At 46.6% G+C, this 23,752-nt stretch overlaps 1 protein-coding gene across 8 annotated transcripts in view; it reads right to left on the bottom strand.

Moving 5' to 3' along the window:
• Positions 1-303: 303 nt before the first annotated feature.
• Positions 304-23,752, bottom strand: part of Tti1 (TELO2 interacting protein 1) — a 46,207-nt gene continuing 22,758 nt past the window's right edge. For all 8 annotated transcript variants that reach the window (XM_021663963.2, XM_060382920.1, XM_060382918.1 and 5 more), the window contains 6 exons: positions 21,570-21,758; positions 17,547-17,695; positions 13,897-14,037; positions 11,806-12,010; positions 11,442-11,529; positions 304-973 (listed from right to left, as the gene is read on the bottom strand). In XM_021663963.2, coding sequence (XP_021519638.1) covers positions 787-973; positions 11,442-11,529; positions 11,806-12,010; positions 13,897-14,037; positions 17,547-17,695; positions 21,570-21,758 — 959 coding nt within the window. In that variant the 3' untranslated portion in view covers positions 304-786. The remainder of the gene's footprint in view (positions 974-11,441; positions 11,530-11,805; positions 12,011-13,896; positions 14,038-17,546; positions 17,696-21,569; positions 21,759-23,752) is intronic.

Here is a 23,752-nt window from a genome sequence, read left to right as displayed (position 1 = left end):
CTCTGCTGGATGTGATACTTCATGTCTGTAATCTTCAGGAAGTTGAGGAAGAATTGTCATGAGTTCCAGAACAGCCAAGGCCACGGAGTAACATTCTGCCTTAAAAAAAGGTGGGGGGGGGTGGAGAGCTGGAAAGAGGGCTTAACAGGTAAAGGTGCTTCCACCAAGCCTGCTGACCAGCCCCTGAGAACCAGACAGTGGAAGCAGAGAAGCGATTCCTGAAAGCCGTCCTCTGATTAGTGACATGGCACAGTCCATAACCTGAAGTAAAGAAATGCGAGAAAAAAATCTCTCCTCCAAAAATTAACACCTTTTAAAGATTTATTGATCTTACGAGTGTTTTGCTCATGAGTGTGTCTGTGCTGTATGTCCACGTGTGGTGCCCGAGGCAGTCAGAAGCGGGTGTTGGATCCCGTGGAACTAGAGTTACAGATGGCTGTGAGCCACCAGTGGGTGCTGGGAAGTGAATTTAGGCTTGGAGCAAAAGGTGTGTGTGTATGTAGGTAGGTATGCATGCATTTAGGGACCTGCGAGGCAGAGGGGCTGTGCAGACAGTAGGCTAGAGAGTTGACGTCTCAGAGCTGTCAGGCAATGTCATCTGAAAACATGAAGTGAACTATAAGTAACACGAGCTACTTTCCTTCAGCCCAGTTTCTAAGCAGTTGTGTGATAGGTCACTTTAAACCCCGACTGGCTGTCTCATCCACCTTCACTTCATTTCTGCCGCCACGGCCACCTTCCGCAGGGGTGGCTTAGCTCAGCTTCAGGCTGGTAGGTCTGGCTGGGTCACTGGAGCTGGAGGAGCAGGTGGTGCACATTGGCGGCATAGGGGTTCTGTGGCTCGGTGGGCCCCTGCAGCTGCACCGGGTGAAGGCTGGGGTGCGGGGCTGTGAACTGCTGCACGGGGCAGTAGAGCTCATGCAGGAGGAGCCAGGTGGAGTCGGGGTCTACTTTCATCAGGTGGAGGAAGACACTGTGGAAAGAGGAGTTCGTGAGGAAGGGGTAGGAGAGGATGAGGGAAGGCTACTGCTTATCACAGGGGTTGTTTACTGGACTCTCTGAGAAGGAACTGATCACGATATCAAGTCACTTCAAACAACAGAGGGAACCCACTTAAGATCCTAAGACAGGGCTATTAGGATGGTTCCAAAGCCTAACAGAAACAGGCGAACAGCTTCTGGTCCCTGATGAGAAGAACAGTAATTAGTCCAAGGAGAGAAGTATTGACAACACAAGCTTTTCAGTGTAAAGCTGGAGTCTGAGAGATACGACAGGCCTAGCCCTGCATCATCAGCTCTGTCTGGGCACCTGGGCAAGCCCTAACTTTTCTTCAAGGTCCTCATGTGCCCCTAGATGAATCCATCCTGGTCACTCAGAGCCATGACTTCTCAGAGGTCTGGGGTACTGGGCCAACAGAACCTGTGTTCATCAGAGGCTGGCCACGGGCTCTTGACGCAGATAGTACTGATGTCCTGAACAAGCAGAACCTGGCGCTCAAGGGCCAAGGCCACGATATGTTGCCAGGAATGAAATCCTTTATCTTGACCTGAACTTTTAGCTGTTACCTGCTCCATTCCTGTTTCTGATCCGGGGCCACCAGAGTGGCCAGCCTCCTGTAAACCCCACACACCTGGCTGTTCACTGCCAGAATGGCTGAGGCTCCCCTGTGCTGGCCCCATCAGCCACACATTGAGTCCCCTGCCAGTGGGGCTGCCTTCCCACCCTGTCCAGGTGGTCCCCATCTTTCCCTCTCCCAGTACTCTTCTACACTTAATAGTTGCCCACTTATAGCTGTCCCAGTGCTATGGCTGTGGCTGCTGTTTCTCCTGGCTCAGCACACTGCAGTCAACACATTGCAGTCAACGAATGTCCACTGACTAACAGGCTCTCACTTGCCTGAGGACTGCGTGACGTCAGGAGGCTAGCTAATGACTTTGAGGGATGCCCCTTCCTGGAATCTTTACAATGTGGGAAAGGATCCTGGGAAAGGTCCTAACGTCATCAAGGAAGAACAGGAACTGACTTATCATGCACTGTAGCTATGCAGCCATGGAAGCTATACACCTGGTCTTGCCTCAGTTTCCCCATTGCTTTCCTTCTTCTTTGTTTTTCCCTTTGAGTCAGGGTCTCAGTAGCACATTTCATGTAGCTGACTTCAAACTTGCTCTGTAGCAAAGGTTGGCCCATCTTCCTGCCTCCATTTACCAGTGCTTGTGAGCTCCTTTAGTACAACCAACCACATCCATTTTTCGGTTTTCTCATTTCTGAGGGTTTTGCTGAGGTTTAAAATAAGGATCAGTCCCTAATGACTCCATTTACACATTTATTTATTTATCCATTCATTTATTTATTGCGTGTTCTTGGACATGTGTATACCATAGCATGTGTGTGGAGGTCAACTTGCAGGAGTGAGCTTTTTCCACCGTGTGGGTCCTGGACTGAACTCAGGTCATCAGGCTCCATGGCATGTCCCTTCACAATCTCCCTCCAATCTCCAGGTATATTTTACATTTTTTTGAAGTTAGCATATATAGTAATGGGTTTTATTACAGAGTTTTCACACACGTGTGCCATTGTATGTTGTTCTTCCCATCTCCACGTGATGTATATTTACTAGCTAAAAATGCTACCAGCCCCTGTATTAGCATTCTACCACAGATTTAACTAGTGCTGGATTAAAACAAATTCATCTGTACAGAACAAGCCCTTTGTCACCACCCCCTGAACACAATGTAACAAACATTCTCTGTTTACACACGCCAGGTGATCACCACGTGCCCAGGCTTTGCAGATATGCTGCCATTTCACAAAGGGACCTCGCACCTACAGGTCCCCACAGTTGGTCCCTCCTGTGTATCAAGAAACAAACATCCATCATCTGTCTGATGAATCAAATCTCATTCTTGTCAGTTATTTCTAGGGACCGCTAGCATACTTTTCGAGTGTCAAAAGGGAATAAAATGATTGCTAAAGAAAATTTAGTTTTTGGTTCTTAATCTCATTAATCTGAAAAACCAGTGCCCCAGGAAAAGCTGAGCCAAAAAGTTTTGCTTTTTTGCCTTGTGTGTGTGTGATAGACCTATGTCGGGGTGGGGGGGGGTGGGGGGAGGGAGCAGGTGTTGCACGCGTGCACACATACACACACACCCACACACCTGCCTATGTGTAGGAAGGCTCTGAAAATGTGCTGGGCCTGTGCTGGGCCTAAACAATTTTAGGTTTCTTAGCTTAGAATAATCTTGTGTTTATAACCTGTGCAGTGGTTGCTGAAGAAGTGATTATAATATTCTAATTCATCGTTTCCACTTCACTGCAGAAAAGAGATGGGGCCTGCGTGGGAGACAATTTTTGTTTAAAAACAAAAATATCTTTGATAATTAGAGTTGTGAGGGAAATGATAAAAAACACACCAAAAACCGGGAAGCACATTTCTGTTTACACGTGACACCGTTGACAGTTTTCCCTTGGTGCCAAAGACTGTTAGAATGCAAATGATTTCATTTGATTTTTTTTTTTTTTTTTTCTCAAGAACTGGAACAATTTCTCAAGCTGCAGCTGCTCTTCCTTCAAGGAATGCTTTTATCTGGGCAGCAGTCAGCAGAAGGTGCCATGGCCCAGCTCAGCCAAAGCTCTGCTTTGCCTACAGGCTCCAACACATCAGGCTGAATGGGATGCTGCATTCACTCTCGGAGATCTCGAAATAAAATGCTGGCAGGGAAGCAAAGAAAGCATGTACAGAGCTCACCTACTATTATTAAGCAGAGTCAAACTTTTAGGAATCATTTTGGATGTCAGTGCTTTGCTCCTGAAAGGGTAGAGAGCATGCAAGTTCCTCTTCCAGGCTCAGCAGCTAGAAGCAAATCATCCCACTTCCAGCACCTGCACTTTCTCCCAAAGATGATCACAGCCTAGCCTCCCCACGGGATTGTTCTGAGGGGAGGAAGGGCCAGGGAAGCACTCTGAGTATCTAATGAAAGCACTGTTCCAGAGACAGAGTGAGGTGGAGATAGAGAGATAGAGAAAGTGGGGAGAGGGAGAGAGGTGGGAGTCAAGGAGAGACAGAGACACAGACACATACACAGAAGCAGTGGAAGGAGAGGGGAAGAGTGGAAGTGAGGGAGAGGAGGGGAGGGGAGGAAGAGAGGGAAAGAATGAGAAAGTGAGAGATGGGGGGGCGAGTGCGCACCCGAGGAATGATTACTACTACCAACCAGCCACATCATCTGCTATGGACAATGCTCAGTCTGAAAAGGGCAAGACATTTGTCTTTTGTTTCACTCAACTCCACAGTGCCTTGGTGAGGCCCAATTCTCTACCACAGTGTTCTAGCTTTGCCCGTTATTTCAGGGACAGCAAAATGCTACAGTGTATTTTACCTTCTGCTTGCCTGAGGTGGGGATGAACCCTGTGCCATGTGAGCAGATGGCTGGCAGGCGCAGCTGTACTCTTGCTGGGTGGGAGGCATTCGGTCTGCTGAACCCTAAATACTGACAAATTCTTAACCTGAGCCCTGTCGGCTCTGTCGCTAGGAGCCGAGCTTGAGGCCAGGCAGGCTGGGTGTGAGGGCTCCAGAGGCCTGGCTTTGATTCCCAACTCTGGAGCACCTTGCTTGGGGCCACTTCCCACCCAGCCTTTCTGCATGATCAAGCACAAGACAAAGGCAAGCCCCCTTGCTTTGAGTGACCAGGACAACTGCCTGGAACACATCTCCAGCCATGGCAGGGACAGCTGTTGAACATGCCAAATGACCAGTTTCATCTTTTTTTTTTTTTTTCCAAACCCAAAGAGAAACACTTTCTAAAAAATATCCAAACACCATTTAACTCCTAAACAAAAACTCCTTTCTCCTTCCCCTAGGCCCAAATTGGTGACTCCTGGGAGCACAGTCATCAAGAGATTCCCTGGCTCCCAGAGCACAGGAAGCACTCAGCTGTGCCTCATGCTTCCACATGTCCCGAGGCAGGTGATTATCTCTCAATAACCTGTAGGGCCGTGTAGCTTAAATGATAACTTGACTTTAAAAAATTTAGAACTCACCGTTAGGCAGTTTCTAAGCAACCTCTGTTTCCATGGCAAAGAAGCCTGGTGTTTATACTGATTTTTCACTTAAAATGCGGTTTTATTGAATTTTACTTCATGCAGGCAGCCATCTCCCTTCACTTCAGCCCTATCTACAGTTGACGGTATCAGTCCGTACCTAATAAACTCCAGAGGCCAAACCAACAGAAGAAAAGCATTCCTTCAGGATCAGCGCTGGGGTGCTCCAGTGAGCCACCTGGGGTTTGGTGACCTGGGAAGGCAGGGCTAATGGAATCTAGTTAGCTGAATTGGGGCTTATCTTTGTGGTTCAGACATTTACAATTGTCCAGTCAGCACAGACGCTGTGCTGGGTCTCTGGGATGCTACAAAGGTGTGCACGACCTGTGGTGACTCCAGGGACAGACAGTTCCAAGGTGCTGTCCAGCTTCCACAGGCTACCACAGCTCTGCAACATGAGCGCTGGATTATCCCCACCCCCTCCCAGTGGCAAGACCAAAAAGAAAGGTCTGTGTTGCAGCAACACAGAGATGTCTTCACCGTCTCTGTCTAGACAGCATCTGCTCAAAGGTGACTCTAGAACACCGTCAGCCAATCAGGGTCCGGTATAGCTAAATAAACTGTAACTGACGTCCAGGCTCCCAATTCTCCTGGGTGACAGGCTATTCTTTCTCTGTCAATTACTTGCTTGAGGGATCTGATATTCCTTGTCTCCTTCTGGATCTATAAATTGTTCTCAGGAGTTGTCAGGGCAAATGCCAGAGGTAAAGAACTTGAGGCTTTGTGACCTGTTTGTTTATTCCGGGCGTCTAAGGAAGCGGTTCTAGGATATCTCCTTAGGATACTCTTTCCATATGGGCCTGAGCAAATGTGACCAAAAAGCAAACCCACTTACTGGGAAGCAGGTCTGTTTTTCTCTCTCTGGCAGAATAGCTTCTACATCCTTCTTTCTCTGGCCATCTCTTTCTCCATTACTCCGAGCATGCCAACGGTGCAAATGAGGCTGTGTGCTTCCTTTTAAACAAATGGATGCCAGAGTGTTGACTTGTCCCAGCCAGCAAGCAGTGGGGCTATGTTCCCATGCTCGGTAATTTACTCTAATGGGTCTCGGTTCATTGGTTAACCAGTATTTCAAGCTTGTCCTTTTCTGCTATTCAATTTAGCTATCTTCCTCTGCACCGAGGCTGTTTTTTGTTTCTAAATGTTGGGAATGGGGGATTATGACTGGAAGCAACAATTTACTCTCCAAATACATGCTACCAATTACCTTTTCAGCTACACTGACTTGTTAGGCCTAACTATATTTACCTGTTCAAAACTATTCATCCATCGATCGACCTCCAACACACACAGACTCCTATTAAAAATATGTAAATGCATCGAGGACAGGACTTAAAACCATAAATATCAGTAGAAAGCTAATCATGGCTTTCAAGTACCACAAGACAGAGTAGCACAAATGCAGTAGAATGCTTACATTGCTTCATGCATATTAAAAGGACAAGACACAGAAGAGGCCCAATCTATTAGAGATGATTCAAAAGAAAGCCAGAACGTAGAAGGGTCTAAGTCCTGCTGGGTGGGTTTTAAGTGCAGCTCTTTCCATCTGGTTGGCTCTTCTACCTCTCTGCCCCCAGGCTATGAGGGTCCCATGACAGTGCTGCTGGCCACTGGCTTCAAAGCTGGTCTCAGCACTGGCTGGCATATTCAGGCCATGTGCAGTGTTTCCTGCCCCTATGGGAAATATGACACTTTTTGTGACAATCTACATGTCTTGCCTTCGCCTACTCAAATTATTTTTCTGTGACCCATGCTTTGGTACTAGGCCAGCTGCTCCTACCCATGGGCACCATAAGTAGCTCTAGAAATGTTATTTCTGCCGTGGCATGATGACAAATGCCTGTGATCTTGGCACTTGGCCTCTGTGTGCACCTGTACAAGCAAGCATACCACACACATACACACACACACACACACACACACACACACACACACACACACACTGGGCAAACTAGCAGGTTAGCAATCCCATGACACACTACAGGACTGGCAACACATGGTTTCAGTAGTAAAGATATCTGTGCTTTCATATCAGAAACCCAGTAACCTGCTTTGTTTGTAATCTGCATGGCAGATGTCTCTTATCTCTGACACCATGAAATCATGCCTCTATGTGCACAGTGAACAGCTTCAGATCTGAGTGTATTTTTAGAACAATGGCCTTGAAAAGAAAAGCAGCAGTGCCTGTCAAAAGATGGATAATAGGAAAGCTAACTACTTGGGTCTGGATTTGTCAACTATTAATCAAATGTCAAAAGGAAAAATATGAGGAGTGTCTTCATTTCCATGCTGGGTGCAGTTGCGGGGAGGGAAGAAAACAGCTTTGTAATCAGGCCTTAAATGAGCTGCCCACCCCTTTCAGGGGACCAGCTATTCATTCTGAGCTAGCCAAACTAGTGGATCACCTCTGTGGCTCCTGATCTGTTCAAACAGACAGGCCTGTGTGTGGTGTAAAGAGGAGTCGGGCTCTGGTGGGGATGAAATGAAGGAGCCTGTGCTAGTCTGTGTTGTCCAGGGTTGGAAGGCACCAGCTAGTTCTTTGATGGGCTGAAATCCTACTGCTAGAGAGATAGCAGGGAAGTCGGTTGATAATGAACCTTCAAACCTGGTCCTGAGTTCCCTGACAAATGGAGGTGGGGAGAGGTGCCCCAATTAACATGAAAAAGACCCTTTTGAGAAGAAAGCCCTGTTCAGATTTCAGTGACAAGTAGATGCATCCAGATGTATACCTGTGACACATGCATTTCCTACATGTGTACATACATATAGAAACATGTTTTAAAGCACATGCATCACGAGGGCAGAGACCTCCTGTCTTCTCTCCTGTTTTCAGCACTCAGAACAGTACTTAGAATATAGGGGTTCACCACACAATTTTCAGAGTTTGACTTTCTGCCCACATAAAAATAACTCATCTGTACAAAGACCCTGTGAGGAGGGCATTACCATCATTCCCCTCAGAGTGGGAGGAAATGGAAAGGAATAGATCCTATGCAGCCACATGTTACAGGATGTAGGATCTAAACCCAGGTTTGTCCAACTGGTGCTACTTGCTCTCACACAGAGGCCAGGTGAAGGAAGGAGAATGAGCACTGTGCTGCCCCTCCCCCCCAAGCAATAACAGCACCAGCACTTGCATGGTGGCTACCTGCATCCCTAGCTAGGGCCTGGGGTTGGCAGATGTGGGCAGAGTCAGACCAAGCAGCCTGGGAGCTTTGTTCAACCATGAAAATTATTGGACACAGGCTTCATGTTTTCACCAGTGGATATTGCCTAGTTTTATTTGCTGTTGGTCCAGAGTGATATCAGACCTCACTGCAGGAAAGAGAGCCTTAGAGGCTAGTAGCTGGCCCACCGAGTGCACATACTCAAGGGAAAACTGAAACTGGGACAGGGCAGTGGGAGGAGGGTTGCTCTCCTCTAGAATCTTTTCAGTATGAAATTGCAAAGCCCCAGTGGTCAGAAGGGCACAGAACTGCATGCTTGGGGGTATCCTGGAGGCTTCTGGACTGCCTGGGAATTTAGATCAGTTAAGTTTGCCTCTGCCTTGGGGTGGGGCCAGACTGATCCAGGGTTTACTCTTACTGACACTGCTCTCGTTACTGCCCTAGGTTCCCTGGCCACTCTTCCCACACCCTAAATATGATTTACTTGTCTATCATCCATTGAAGTTACTTAATTACATGGGATCTGAAGAACCCCTCCCCCATCCCCAGTTAACAGTGACATCTGGTGGTAATAAGCAGCAAGGCTATCTCCTACCCCCACCCGTCCCCCAAGTTTTAAGATTTATGCCCCTCCTTACAAGGCACATTTGCCAGATAAAAGCATTAAACTGAAATGGCATCTCCACTCTTAGCATTTACAGCCTCGGTTATATCAACCATCCCCTGATCAATTTCCATTTCCAGAGTTTACAACCTAGATGTAAAAGCCTGCCACGAAGGCTATATTTAATATGACAAATTAAAAAAGCAAACAGAGGCTTGGTCATTCTTTGGAACCAGGAAAAGCAAACAGGAGGAAAGAAAGCCCAGCTGTGATGTGGATGAAAGGAATATTCACCATATGGAAAACTCTTGTCTGTTTTCCATATCACAATGGCTCTGAGGCCCACAAAAGCACCTACTTGGAGGGCATGTTGTACAAGGTAGGGGGCTCAGAGCAGTCCTTGGCCCTCAAAGCTTCCCTTACTAGCTCTCTGGCAGACAGAAGAGCAGGGTAGGGAGCTCACCTGTTCTGAAGGGAGCTGGGCCATCTGTGGACCCTGTTACTTCTCGAGTCTACACTGAGGTTCATAAAACCTGCTACAAGCTCCCTAAACACAACAGCTTTCCCTTCCCCCAGAAGAGTGTATTGTGTTACTCTGACAACTATGTGGTGAATACTGAGTGGCAGAGGTGGAGGCAGTAGCTGAAACGGAGGCTTTTGTGATGGCTCAGGTCATGGGGTACGGTGCCCTGACTCTACTGGTATTTGGAGCGGAAGAGGAACAGCAAGCTTTCCAAGCGGGAAGATAGTCATTCTCTTATTAAGGGGAATAGGAGTTAAGGAAAGAGAAGTAAGGACAAACCAGCTGGGCCTGAGGCTTCCATCTCACTCTCTCCTCAGGATGACCATGACGACTTGAGGATCATCAGCCCCACCAGGGTGCTCACTCCACATGATGGGTGACTCAGGACACCAGGCCTACCTGCTGTCTTGGGCAACGCTTCCCATTTAGAGAGCTCATTAATGTCTGAATCAAGATGCCAAATCAGCTCCTGATCAAGGACAACACTGATTCCCACCCCCAGCCCCTTAAAAATAAGTTTGCAGATGAAGTGTGAGTGAAGCAACCAGACTGTACTTCCTGTCCCGCCCACAAGGCAGGGAGAGACAGGCCATCTGACTTAACCCCTGGTGGAAGAGAAGGTGCTGGAGCAAACAAAGGGAGCCAAGTGGTCAGGCTGGAGTCTCCTCCAGCCACCTTGAACACCAACTTAAGATTCAGCAAAGTCCAAATCCGGGTTTAATTGCTTTTAGTGGCAAAAGGAATTAGAAATGAAAAGATAAATGTATTATAACTATTAGCTTATTTGGTGGCTCTAAACTTGAAGGATGGAATGCAGTGGATGTAGGAAAATCAGATTTTTATAACTCAAAAGAATTTATTCCAAGATAAAGTCATCATGTCCTTGGGTTGCACCTTGAGTCACATCACAACCAGCTACAGCTTTGGCCCAGGGAGGACCACTTTTACCTCAGGAGTGCCCGAGGATAAGGAGCTCCTTGGGATGCACCTCCATGCTCCAGAAACCATGACTGATTCTGGGTCTAAGTGATCTGACAGGAAAGGGACAGAAGGAAACAAAGCTACCAAGGAAATCAAGAGCAAAGAATTGCAAAGACAATAAATCAATTCCAAAAGATATTCCTTTCACTGGTAGGGAGTGCAAGGTTTATAAGGGAGCAAGCTGCTCTCCTCATTCTACAGTCAGAGAAGCCTTCCCAGCTCCTTGAGTGGAATGAGTAGTGGCTTGTCTCCCACCCCAGCATGGATGATCAGGGCTAATGCCAGATACCGGAAGGAGGGGCTCTGGCCACATGAAGTTGGCAGGCCAGGCAGAGCTGGCAGCAGGTGTCCAGGGGCAGGTGGCTGCAGAGCACAGGCTGTTCCCAGCAGGCAGGAGTGCTGGGCAAAGGAGGCCAGGGTGCACTTTGGTCTCAGGTTAAGGATGCTGCTGTGCTCAGTTTCAGCTTATGAGAATAATCACTCAGTCCTTGAGGAACCGAAACAGCTTGTGTTAAAGGCATAGCTGTTCTCTAACAGGAATGGCCAAAATTCTGGGAAACTAGATTCATGTAATTTTGGAGTCAAAAGGTTTATCAAGTTGTTCTTTGGGTCAGCTTCTGCCAGAAGCAGCATGGGCTCTAGAAAGAGGCACACATCTGCCTGCATTGCACCTAGTTTTGCACACTATCTTCTACCATGTGAGACTGTGGAGTTAGTCACACCTACTGCTTTCCTTTGGCTTTGCTATGGAGGGAGCAGAGACAAAGAAAGGTGCTGGGTCACTAATCACAAGGAACAGAAGAAGTGTGGAAGCCCTCCAGCACCAGCCTTTCTGCTTTGTGCCCCTCTAGAACTGCTGCTGACATTGCAGCACAGAAAAAGGTCTCGTGCAAAGAGAAAGCATGTAGTCAAAATACCATCTTTGGAGTTGGCACAGCTAAAGAAATCATCTTAACTTGGCAAGGAGAGAGGAAAGAGAGCAGAGATTGCCTCAACTCTGCCTGCCATTAGCAAATCATCTATAATTTAAAACAAACGTAAAGAGATGCGGGTGATGAAGCAGACGTACCTCTTGGCAGCCTCTTGTAATTTCATGGGCTGTTTGGTGCTGAGGTAAATCAAGCAGGCATCAGCCACTTTATTCAGGTCACCCTCACCTGCAGGGTGAAAAAAACAAAACAAGCCTCAGGCCTTTAAACTGCATTTGGGACAAGCGATAACCAACCATTGTCTAGGGACTTAAGATTAGCCATGCAAGGTTACTCTGTCCAGCAACCAGGAATACCCTAAAGTGAAAGGACAGATAGGGGGCCAGGGTAGACCAGAGAAGGTGTTCAAGAAGGGAAGTAAGGGACACAAATACCATTAGGCACAGGATGCAAAGCAGGGGCAGAGTGCAGGCTCTCTGGCCAAGAGACCCATGTGGTACCTACCTAAGTCAAGACTCTCACAGAGGGGACCCAGACCCTGCAAGACAGCCAGTTGCAGCTTGAAGGCCAGTGTGTGAGAATAAACTGGCCCAGCCCTGGCACTGATGGGGGCCTGGGTGATTAAGGAGCTGGCCAATTTTGGCAGGACATCTTTGCAGAACCGGCTTCGTAGAAAATCACCACATCGGCTTCCAAGCGTCTGTAAAACCTGCAGAAACAGTCCCCACCTTGGTGACTGCACACTGCTAAAGCAGCAAGAGGGCTGAAACATGCTTGGTAATTCAATTCTATCTAGGTCTCTTCTTAGGGAAAAAACAGAATTACTGCTGTTAATTCCTTGCCCATGGTTTGTGATTCTGACAGTTATGAATTCAGAGGTCTCTCCTTCCAAGGCATGGATGCTTCTATTCATAAATACAGATTACATGGAGAGTAATTCAGAGGGAGCTTGGTTTGGATGAATAATGTGATTAATACCTTGATTTCCTTTCCTTTTTTGAATAAGAGAGCAAGAGAGAGAGCGAGACAAAGAGTGAGAGAGGAGTCCTTAAAGCAGGTCACATAGATCATCTCTGGAAATCTTCCTAACATCCCTGGAGAAGGCTGGGGCTTTTAACTCTCACTAGCTGAGCAAACATGAACTCAAGGCTCAGCAGCTGCCATGTGCAGGCATCAGGAGGATGCCTGGCTAAGCCAAGGCTGGTCCTTGTGGCTGGAGCCATCTCTGTATTCGACTGCATAATCTCTCATGTACATCACCCCCTTTCAATCTTTTACAACAGGCAGTCTCTTTGCATGTGTGGTTTAAACTTTCTGTAGCAGAACATATTGAAATGTTTTGCCCCGCTGCACAAGACTGAATGAACAGGACAGGAATTTCTTTAAGAATCAGCAAACAAGGCATAATGGGCACTCAGCCAGTCCAGCCTGCAGAGTAAGGTCCTCATCTCTGGGTCCTTAGTTGTATCACATGACCTCAGGTAAAGCACTACAAACATGTCTGCATGTGGAAAAGCAGCCTCGCTTGCAGTGTACACATCTTTGTACGTTTTCATTTTTCTGCACTGGCTGTCATTTCAAATAACCTATTAATTTTCATAAAGGGAAACAGTACATCTGAATAAGATTTAGTAATACCTCCCTCCTTCCCTCTCTGCCTCCCTCAGGCTCTCTCTTCCTTCCTCTACACACACACACACACACACACACACACACACCCTTTCATGTGTTTTGCTTTGGAATTAATGTTAACAAGTATGTCATTTGAATATAAGCTGGTATTCTGGCTTAGTATCTGTTGGAGAATCTTACAGAAAGCAGACTACTTCTGCTGGGCATACTGACTATGTTCCCAGCTGCCATCTGCTGCCCCTCCACATATCCTCCCTCTGTCTCATCTTGCTCATCCACTTCTAATTTATGCTGTTTTGCATGGTAAACGTATCTCTGTAGGATGATGTTAAGTGCTTTTTAGAACAAGGGAGGATATAAATAAATAAGTGAGAATTCATGTGCTAATATAAGACAACCTAACCAGGGAGAGTGACATCTCTACAGAGCTGTAGCTTTTTCAAAGGCCTTCACCAAAGTTCTATTTTATCCTTGAGAAAACTGTACCTAAGACCCTCCTGGAAATGGCTGACTGTGGGCTTGGGCTAGGCAGAAGTGGGCCCTACCACCCTGATTCTCAAACTGTTCACCCGAGCATGAGCCTGACTTGGGTTCTAGCCCTTACTAGAAGTACAGTCCCAAGGTATGTTATCATCTCTGAACTTGTTTCCTTCTTGGCCAAAAATTAAGGTAGTTAGCGCCTTGCAGGTTACTATAAGTTTCCATGTGGGCAGTGCCAAGATTGCTGCCTGGCACACAAGAGATGCTCAGTAAATACTGGTGGCCTTTGCTTTACAAGATCACTAAGCTTTAAACTCTAAAGACAGTGTCACTTAGTCTCTTCTGTGCTTTTCTTTTTTCTTTTTCTCTTCTGTATTTTCTTTAAGGTCTGTGCCCAGAGGTCAGAGAAAGACAAGTGATGGAGCGGACGGAGCGAACTCTGTGCTTGGGATCTGTATCCTGTGCCAGATGGGGTGCTGGTACCTTGAAGGCTCTGAGCACTGCTAGGGGGTCATCACTTGTGAGTCGGTGCACGAGTGAAGGCCAGGCCCGATGAGCCAGGGGAAGGAGCTGGTTCTTGTGGGTCTGTAGAACCACCACACACAAACCCAGTACATCCAAGACCTGAAAGAAAAGACAGGATTTCAACAGGCAACAGAGCTAGAAGCCAGATGCCTGGGACCAAGTCACAGTTCAACAGAGTGAGCCTGAGAAATGCATTAAGATGGTAATTGAAACTAGATAGACTTTTTGGTTCCGAAATAACATGAACCTAATTTCTCATACTTTTGGCCACTCTTGTTGACCTCGGTCCAGGCTAGGTATTAGAGAACACAGTACACAAGGACACAATACACATGCTTCCTCACCGTTTTGGAGTTTAGAATTAGCTGGGAAAGACTTTGGATAACATTCAATACAGAAAAGGTATTCCATTCTATCCATGAGGCAGAGCCGTACCAAGAAAGACTGAAAGGGTGCAAGGCAAAGAAATGAAGAGACACCTCTAAAGCACAGACTTGGCTTCTAAAAGGAGACACAAATGGTTAAGCAGGCACTCAGCACACAGGGAGAGTTCCTACAGCTAATCGCAACAAAGAAGACCCTGGGGCTAGGATGGACCTTAATGGCAAGGTGCTTATTGAGCATGTGCAGTGCCCTGGGTTCCATTCCTAGCACCAAAAAACCCCAAACCAAACTAAAAAAGACCCAGAGTTTGCCCTGCTTAAGGAATGAGAGTAGACACAAGAAGAATGAGACAGGGCTGGACAATAAAAGGGCACGTTAAGACTCTCTCATTGCTAAGTGTACTGGGGCATTTCCAAGTGTCTTAGCAGGGAAATGACATGACATAGCCATGTTTTCTGAAGGTCATCCTAGCTGCTGAGTAAAGAAGGCATTTGAAGGGAGCTAGGAAGAAGTGATGAGGCACTTAGACCACAGCAAAGACGTGCAGTCATATGATGCTGGCAGAACCATGAAAGGATTTGAATCTGTTCTGGAAAGGATTTGAACCCTGTCTGACTTCAGCAGAACTTTGTGACAACTGAGCTGCTTAGTCAGGTGTAGGAAATGAGTAGCAGTGCCACTGAAGGAGACAGGAAGCAAGGAGGAGCAGGCTGGGAAGCTGGTGGTGTTGAGTCTTGCTGCTGCTATCAGGAAAAGCAGGCAGGAAGCCGAGGGCAAGCCAGTTTAGGCTAGCCTGGATGTATACTGACTTTTAGTCTACTACTGAACACGAACAACCAGCATCAACTGTAGGCACTTGATATAGGAGACTACACAGGCTTTGCAAGGATGGGGGCCCCAGAGAACACAGAAGATGGAAGCCCTCAAGTCAGAAAGGCAGGCTGAAGCTGGCCAATGGAACAGCTTTTGCTTTGTTTCAAAGATTTTATTTATTTATTTATTTATTACATATATAGTGTCCTGCCTGCATACCAGCAGAGGGTACCAGATCTCGTTATAGATGGTTGTGAGCCACCACGTGGTTGCTGGGAATTGAACTCAGGACCTCTGGAAGAGCAAGCAGTGCTCTTAACCTCTGAGCCATCTCCCCAGCCCTTAAAGGGAATCATTTTTCCAGGTCATTTTTTCTTTATTCTTCCCTCATTTCTTTTCTTTTCTTTCAATAGTTTATTTTTATTTGATGTGCACTGGTGGTTTGTCTGAGTGTTCGTCTATATGAGAGCGATAGATCTTGGAGTTACAGACAGTTGTGAGCCAATGGGGTCTTACTAGGAGTTTCCTACAACCAGCTGACCCCACAGCGAAGGCACAGACTAGAAGAGGCCATGGCCCTGGAGGAAACAGTTGGCAGGTAGAAGAGAAAGCTTAACAGGACCCAAGAGAGAGGTGCAGCACCAATGGCTGCATTTGTCTTAGACAAGCTACATCTTATTTCGTGGATTCAAAAATGCCCATTTCCCCCTCTGCCTGTTCCCCACAATGCTCTCCTTGCCTTTGTCCCTTTGCATACAGTTCTTCAACCTTTAGAAATGCTGCTGCCTCAGAGGCCTGCTTGGCTGGCTAGTTGGACCCAGAAGACATGGATACATTACCCTTTCTATCACAGTGCCTGTTAATTATCTCACTAGCACCTCCCAAGCTTGGATATGTTATTGCCCTCACTCCAAAACAGATAGAAAGCTCTATGAAGTCAGGGCTCACATCTGTACCTGTCTTCTGCGTGCCCTGCATAAGGGCTCAGTTGAGGGAAGGAATGAATCAGCGTACATGCCATACATCAGGATCTTTTATCTTTTTAAAATTGTTTTTGTTTTTCGAGACAGGGTTTTTCTGTGAAGCCTTGGCTGTCCTGGACTAGTTTTACAGATCAGGCTGGCCTTGAACTCAGAGATCCACCTGCCTCTGCCTCCCCGAGCACTGGGATTACAGGCGTGTGCCACCACACCTGGCTGAGGTTTTCATATCTTTGTATGAACAATCTTGTGAGGGTAACATCCTTGTCCCCATTTTCCTCATGCTGATGTGAAGGCTCACTCAAGGTCACACGACTAGTAAAGGGCAGAGGTATCGTGTTAACTCAGCTATGTGGGTCTATTGTAAGGCTTCTAAAAGATTTATTTATTATTATTGTGTGTGCATCTGTGTACCAGAGTATGTGTGCCACAGCATTAATATAGAGGTCTTGAGAGTTGGGTCTAATGTATGGCAAGTAGCTTGACCTGTTGAGCCATCTTGCTAGCCTAACTGATACTCTTCTGGAACTTGCTTTGTAGACCAGGCTGGCCTCGAACTCATGTAGATCCATCTGTCTCTGCTTCCTAAGTTCTGGGGCTAAAGGCATGTGGCACCAACTGATACTGTTGTTAACTGCAGTGTGTATATAGCAGCCACAAAGATGAAGAGTGTATAGAAGGCTGCCAAACAGTGACTAGACACCAAAACTGAAGCTGTGCAAGTCACATGTGCCCTGCTCCAGAGGCTTGTGGAATGTGGAATGGGAAGACGCCTCAGAAGACTAAAAAAGGTCGGTTTCACAGACCCCAACAGTGCTGCTAACATGCAGTCAGGGTTCCCTGCCTTTGCCCACACCGTTTAACAAGGCCACTGGGCAGCTAAGGCAGTTGTTTGTCCTCCTGCTTGGGGTGAGGAGAAGTGGTGTTTTGGCGCTTTTCTTTAGCTTCAGAACTTTTCTGGAGTGCGTATGTGATTCCCCCTCTTCACTGTTCTTTCACTGAATCACTTTTGTGGTTCAGTCCTTATGATGGGGGCTTGCCTGGGAACTGCTGACATATGAGGAAGTCAAATTACAGAAAACGCTAGAGTTTTTCCTATGATGAAAACAGAAACAGAAACAGAGATAAGGGTCAGGCTCAGAAGTTACTAAAAGCTGCATCCTGCATTAAGGCAGCACAGAAATGATAGCCTTTCAAAGCACATGGTATTTCTTGCCTTGGAGACCTGTCAGGCTCCACAGTTTTCAATGTAGGGGACTCAGTTCCTCTTGGCATTCGAGCTGTGATACAGAAAGATGTTAAAACTGATGTCCCACAAGAAAACTCCTCTTGCTGCTTCTCATGGACAAGGAGATGAGGGAATCTGCTTGCTTATCTTGTCACCACTGACCATAACACTTCTCAGACCTGCATGATGGGCCACACACTGACCTTCAGGCGGATTTTTAGATTTTTATCTGCTGACAAGTGGATGCATCGCTCCATCACATCCTTGGCTATCTGGATGTGCATTGGCAGTGCTGGTTCCACATCTGGAAGGGTGTCATTCTCATCCACTTTGGAAGGGGCTGACTGTTCCTCTGAAATGACAGAATTGGAAACAATGCTTTAGAAAGGTATCCTACCCAGCTTGACTGCCAGCTTCAGACTCCAGAATAATACTTAGAGGCTAAGCTGTCCAAATCAAAAGTTTGCCTGGTGTTGTGGTACACACCTAAGATCCCAAGAGCTCAGGAGGCAGGTGGATATCAGAGTCTGAGGTCAGCCAAGGCTACACAGTGAGTGGTACCCCATCCTCCCTGCCCCATCTCCCCACATTTGCAGATACAGCACAGACTCCATGATATGAATTTCTGCATGGGAGGAAGAATAATGGATAGGTAATGAGATAATGTGGCTGTCTGGACTTGCTTGTAGATCAGGTTGGCCTTGAACTCACAGAGATCCTCTGCCTGCCTCTGCCTCCCTGAGTGCTAGGATTAAAGGTGTGTGCCACCACACCCAGCTTGACTTAAAACCTTTCTTAGAGATAGTTCTGACTTGAAGCCCCAGCTGGGCAGTGTGGTCGGTGGCCTTGTCTCTGTTTTTTTCCTTTCTCTTTGATTCATCCTTTGACCACAGATGGCCAAAGCTTATCAACTCTACTAGCTTGCAAGATCTTTGGGGATGGCTAGCACCAAACACTTACTTATCTTTGTTTGAGAGCTGACATTATAGGGCACCTGGTACAGTACACACGTGGGGCTTGGCCAGGTGACTCCACAACTGTTAGTACTTCCTTCCACTGTACATCACTGGCACCAAAGGGATAAGGCACTTGCTGCTTAGAGAGTGAGGGAGGACATCACAACTCTTGTCATTTCTCCCTGCCTGAGACCCAGGCCAACCCCATCCTGCAGGACCTTCCTGTCTCTACAGTGGCCCTGTCCTGACCCACTATCCCATCAACATCTGTGAGTAAGCATTCCCACTGAGCTGGATACTGCTTCCGTAACTTTTTCTGGGTTCAGATTCCTCTGCCGGAAAACCTGAACCTTCGAATAGAGGCCGTACTAGTCTCCATTGGAAGCTGAGACTGTTTGGCTTTCTCAGAGAAAGAGAACTTGGATGTATAAGGTGCCTGTATGTGGTGAAACAGAATGTTCTTGTCAAACCTGTTTCAAAACAATCTCATAAACTCAAGGAAACCAAATACCCATGAAATTATAACTGCAAGAGTGATAGGGCTAGACTGCTTTTCCTCAGAGGAGGGTCTACTCTTTGAAATTTGCCTGATGTGAGGTGCTGTTTCAGGGATGTGAGCTTCTGTTTTTTTGAAGACTGATTCATTCCATCTGATCCCAGCAACTAGACACTAGAACCAGATCTTTGCATGTTTATATATGCCCATGTGGGTGCACGTGTGTGTGTGTGTGTGTGTGTAAACATGCATGTAAAGGCTAGAAGTCAAACTTGGGTTTTGTTCTTTAAAAGTTATCCAGTTGTTGCCTGTGTCATGGAGACCCTGTAGTTTTAGATCTCTAAGATCAGCTGTTGCATGGATCTGAGCCTGAGCTGGTCGGCCTGCTGGCTCTTCTGCTCATAGGGACACACTCACCAGCAGCCAGGGCCCCTCCCAAACTAGGGCCAGCTCTAGTCTGCTGCCCTGGTGAGGGTCTGTTCTCCCCAGTATTGCAGCTGGTGAGGGACATGGCCAGTTTTCCCATGCTCATGACCCTGGGACCAGCTCTCCTACCTTCCATAGATGATGAGAAAGGAGGAAGGGGAAGAGGGCATCTCTCCCTTGTCTGTGCCACCCCTCAGTAGACAAGAAGCAGGGCCGTTTCTCCTATGCTTATGCCCATGGGACTGGCTCGCCTGGCTAGCTCTATTGTGCTGTCCAGGTGAAGTGCAAGGCCTACTCTTCCAGGTGCTACAGCAGGTGAGGGGCAGGGCCAGCTCTCCTCTTGTCATGACCCGTACGGCCAGCTCTCTTGCCAACACTGCTACACAGCAGACAAGTGGTCGAGTTATGGGGCCAACTCTCCCACATTCATACCCTCAATGCCAGCTCACCTGTGGCCCCTGTCTCCTGCTCTCATGACCCTGTTAGGGCCAATTCCTACCCACTTCTAGTGGTAAAAGCAAAACAGAAGAAAGGGGATCTGTCCCTAGTTAGTTCCAGTATTGATAGAGTAGCAGAAGCCAGAGGCATCATACCAACCCAACAAGTCATTGTCATGAACATTTACAAGCAAAGAAATGTGGATTAAAGGGTATACTCTGGGATACATTGTGATACACCACATCTTCCACAATGAGATCTTTTTTTCTTTGTTGGGGAGGAGGTTGCAAGGGAGGGAGCAATGAGTGGGAATGAGATACATGATGTGAAATTCACAAAGAGTTAAAATGTTAAAACAAAACCAGAAGTTATCCACCTTGTTTTCTTGAAATAGGATTTCTCTTCTGGTCTGGAGCTCACTAAATAGACTAGGCCAGCTGGCTAGAGAGCTCTGGGACTTGCCTGTCTTTACAAGCCCATGCCACCATGCCAGGCTTGTTATATGAATTGAGGATATGAAACCCTGGTCCTCATGCTTGCACTTTATTGGCTGAATTATTTCACCAGCCCCAGAACCAGAGATCTTAATCACAAAAGAGCAAGTTTATTGATGGGGCTTGGATTTTGGGCAAAATGGCAACCTTCATCATGAAAGGTCCAGTCACCCCCAATCTTCAGAGCTGTAGGTTTAGGTGAGGTTGGAGTATGGTTCATAGAAAGGTTTGAGTTGGCTCAGCAAAGAAACAGAAGACAAAGCCTCGCAGGTTACAACCAGAGCACTTTGTCCATGGCAACCGGCTCAACTGCATGAGCCTTGTTTGGATCTGTGCTGCTTCCCACTGCTCAGAAGGAAATCTGTTGCATTCACTGCAGCGAGCTATCCTTTCCTGTTTTCCTGGATGTGTTGGCTCCAGCTCACTGGAACCAGAGCACAGATGGGAAAAATGAAAAAGAAAAAAGGAATCTGCTCACTTCCAACCTAACAAACTAATTTGGGACTCAGTTCGATTTAGGATAGTCCTGGGACCACCAAGCTCATTATGACTTGGCATTTTATATTTGCAGAGGCGATTCTAATAATTTATTAATCCTTCCGTGACCTGAAGCTCCAGATTGAGTTTGTGAATAAAACAAGAGGCCAGAGCTGCTCCTGGCTTGAACTCTCTTTTTCCCCTCTCATATAAATAGGTAAGAAAAACACTGCAATCTTTCTCTACCAATAAAGAAAGATGAAGCCTATGAATAGACAATGGATCTAAGGGGAAAAAAATGCTAGGAAGGAGCATAAAGAAGTATGTTCAACTTGCATTAATCAAAGACATAAAAACTGAAATAATAAGTCATTTTTAACTTGGTAACATAGGAAAAAGTGAAATAGGTAATTTTTGCACCTTTGTCATTGCTGGGAAGGTGCAGGTATGACTGTCTGGAAGGCAATCGGGTCAGCATTACACGATGCTCATATCTTGGACAGAGAAACCCCACTTGCAGGAATTTATAGATATGCATGTAGGAGGAAGGGGTCACCCACCCAGAATCATCTCTTGCTACAGTTTATCACAGAAAGGCTGGAGGCAACTCTAGCCTCACATGGGGGATGGACTCTCTGTAGCTGCCTCTCCAACACTGATGATGAAAACTCAGTGTCCTTTATAACTGAACACAGGAAGGACATGGTACATTTAGACTCTGGTGCAGGGCACAGGGTATAGACCAGTGGTAGAGTGTCCTAGGGTCAGTCCTCATCAACACAGATAGACAGATAGACACACAGACAGACACACACACACACAGCTGTGTGCACAGGGTGAGTTTTGGGACAACCTTTCTTTCACTTTCTGGAATGATATTTTGTGGTTTTCACAATGTTTCAAGATGGAACCAGTGAAACAAAAATAAATAGCAATTACCTTCTTCAGTGTCAAGGTCAGAAACATTGCCCTCTGCCACATCCTTCTCTTTGAGGTAGTTCAGCACAAACTGCTCGATGTCCTCAGCTGTGGTACCAGCCTCGAGATCTGCTGCTGTTTGCCTTCCCTCCTCTCCTAAACAGCACTGCTGGCGTTGCCCCGTAGAACCTGAGTCTGGGAACCAGTGGGCTGAAAGAAAACATCATCACAATGACCCTGCTCGTTAGTGACAGCACTAGCACTTCATAAGTAGAATGAGCTCTTTGGCACGGATGGTACAGCCCTATGCTATACAGACACTACTGCTCGAGTGAGTTGCCTGACAACTTCCCCTATTCCAGAGGCGCTCGTGTGGGGCATTTTCCTTCCTCAGAACTCTTAAACGTGCTACTCTCGAATGTCCTGAACACTTTTTCCCACTTTACACCTGGCTGACTCCAAATCGCTTCACATCTCAGAAACAATCAGAGCTTTCCCGGTAAACCCATCCCTTGCACAATATAGTACTCTTCCCTTCGTATTTTGTGCTGTATTTGTGTACTGTTTGGTACGAGAATCTTCACCATGGAACTCTTGACTCAAATATGCCCACAGCATAGGGTGGGAACTCGAAACATATGCAGATTGAGTACCACGAAGACTTAACGGGCAAATACAAATGTGACTCTGAGGACAAGACACACAGTTTATTATAAGCCGAGCTCTGCGCAGCTGCGAGAATGAGCACTCTTGCACATGGGTCTCTAACAGAAAATGCCTAAGCCAACTGTGCCTCTGCAGGGATCCCCATGGAAAAACCAGGAGGCAGGAGGTCAGGGTGAATACGGAGTGTTAACCAGGGTCCAAAATCCTTATTCAACTACAGAAGTTCTAATCTCAACCCCTCTTGGATATTGAGGCCCTTTGAAGTCTTTAATTAAAAAAATGTCTGACAAAACAAAACAAACCAACCCAGGTTGGGCAGTGGTGGTGCACGCCTTTAATATCAGCCCTTGGGAGGCAGAGGCAGGGAGATCTCTGTGAGTTCAATGACAGCCTGGTCTACAGAGCAAGTTCCAGGACAGACAGGGCCACACAGAAATCCTGTCTTGAAAGAAAAAAAAAAAAAAAAAGGTTCTGAATACTTAACAAAAAAAGCAGTAACACCTCTAATGCCATAGCTCTGGTCCAGTGTTCTCCCTTTTGTAGACAGCAAGACAAGACTTGTCACTTTTAGTACCTGCTAATCTCCTTTCTATTAAGAAGCAACTGTCCAGAGCCAGAAGAATGGCAGAAGGCAGGTGACAGGTTCAAGCAACTGGGACTATCACAAGGCAAATGCTTGAGATGAGTTTCCTAGCCACTCCCTAGATGTTCTTACACGTGGAGTTAAGCATCCTTTTAATTTTTTTATGACAAGGCAGAGACCTATCTGCCTCTGCTTCCTGAGTGCTAGGAGTAAAGGCCTGCTAAATAATGTCATTTCTTCAGTGCCCCATCCCCTGGTACAAATTAGGCCCTGGGTACATTCTAAGGTGTTGGTCCCCAAGTAGTTAAAGCCCAGCCCCAGCATTTTCACTGCTGGGAGTCTACACACTGCAGATTATTTCTACTTTCAAAGCTGGTGTCAGATTGGAAAATGTCTTTGCTCACAAATGGGCTTTAAAGGTATGAAAAGCTCAAACTCACTCTTAATGCAAATTATAACTATAATAAGGTGCTATTTTTCTCCTATTCGATTAGCAAAGATCAAAAGCTCAGTAATAAAGTATGGGTGAGGGTGTGGCAAAATTGGCACTTTTATATTGCTGATGGAGCTTAAATTGGTACAGCCTCTTAGGAGAGCAATTTGATACTCTCAATCAAAAATTTAAATGTAAAACTCTTTGAACAAGTATTTCTTGTAGGAATTTATGCTACTGACGCACAGAAGGCAGAAGACAATGCAGCAATTTTTAAAGTTTTCTGCAGTGGTGGCAAAGGACGAGAAAGAACTGAAATGTCAACCAAGAAGGGTCTGGTTAAAATCAGTGCTACGATGACAGCGGGATGTGAGGCAGCCGTGGGAACACCACAGCCCCGTGCATACGGGGCACATTCCCCCAGTGTGGAGTGGGGTAGGAACACTTCCTGATTTGTCCTCACTGGGCACCTGCTGTTTTTTAGTCAATGCATAGAAACTGTGGCCTAAAACATGGACCTGA

This window comes from Meriones unguiculatus, chromosome 4, assembly GCF_030254825.1.
Source record: "Meriones unguiculatus strain TT.TT164.6M chromosome 4, Bangor_MerUng_6.1, whole genome shotgun sequence".
NCBI lineage: Eukaryota > Metazoa > Chordata > Mammalia > Rodentia > Muridae > Meriones > Meriones unguiculatus.
This window is presented reverse-complemented; position numbering and strand designations above follow the sequence as displayed.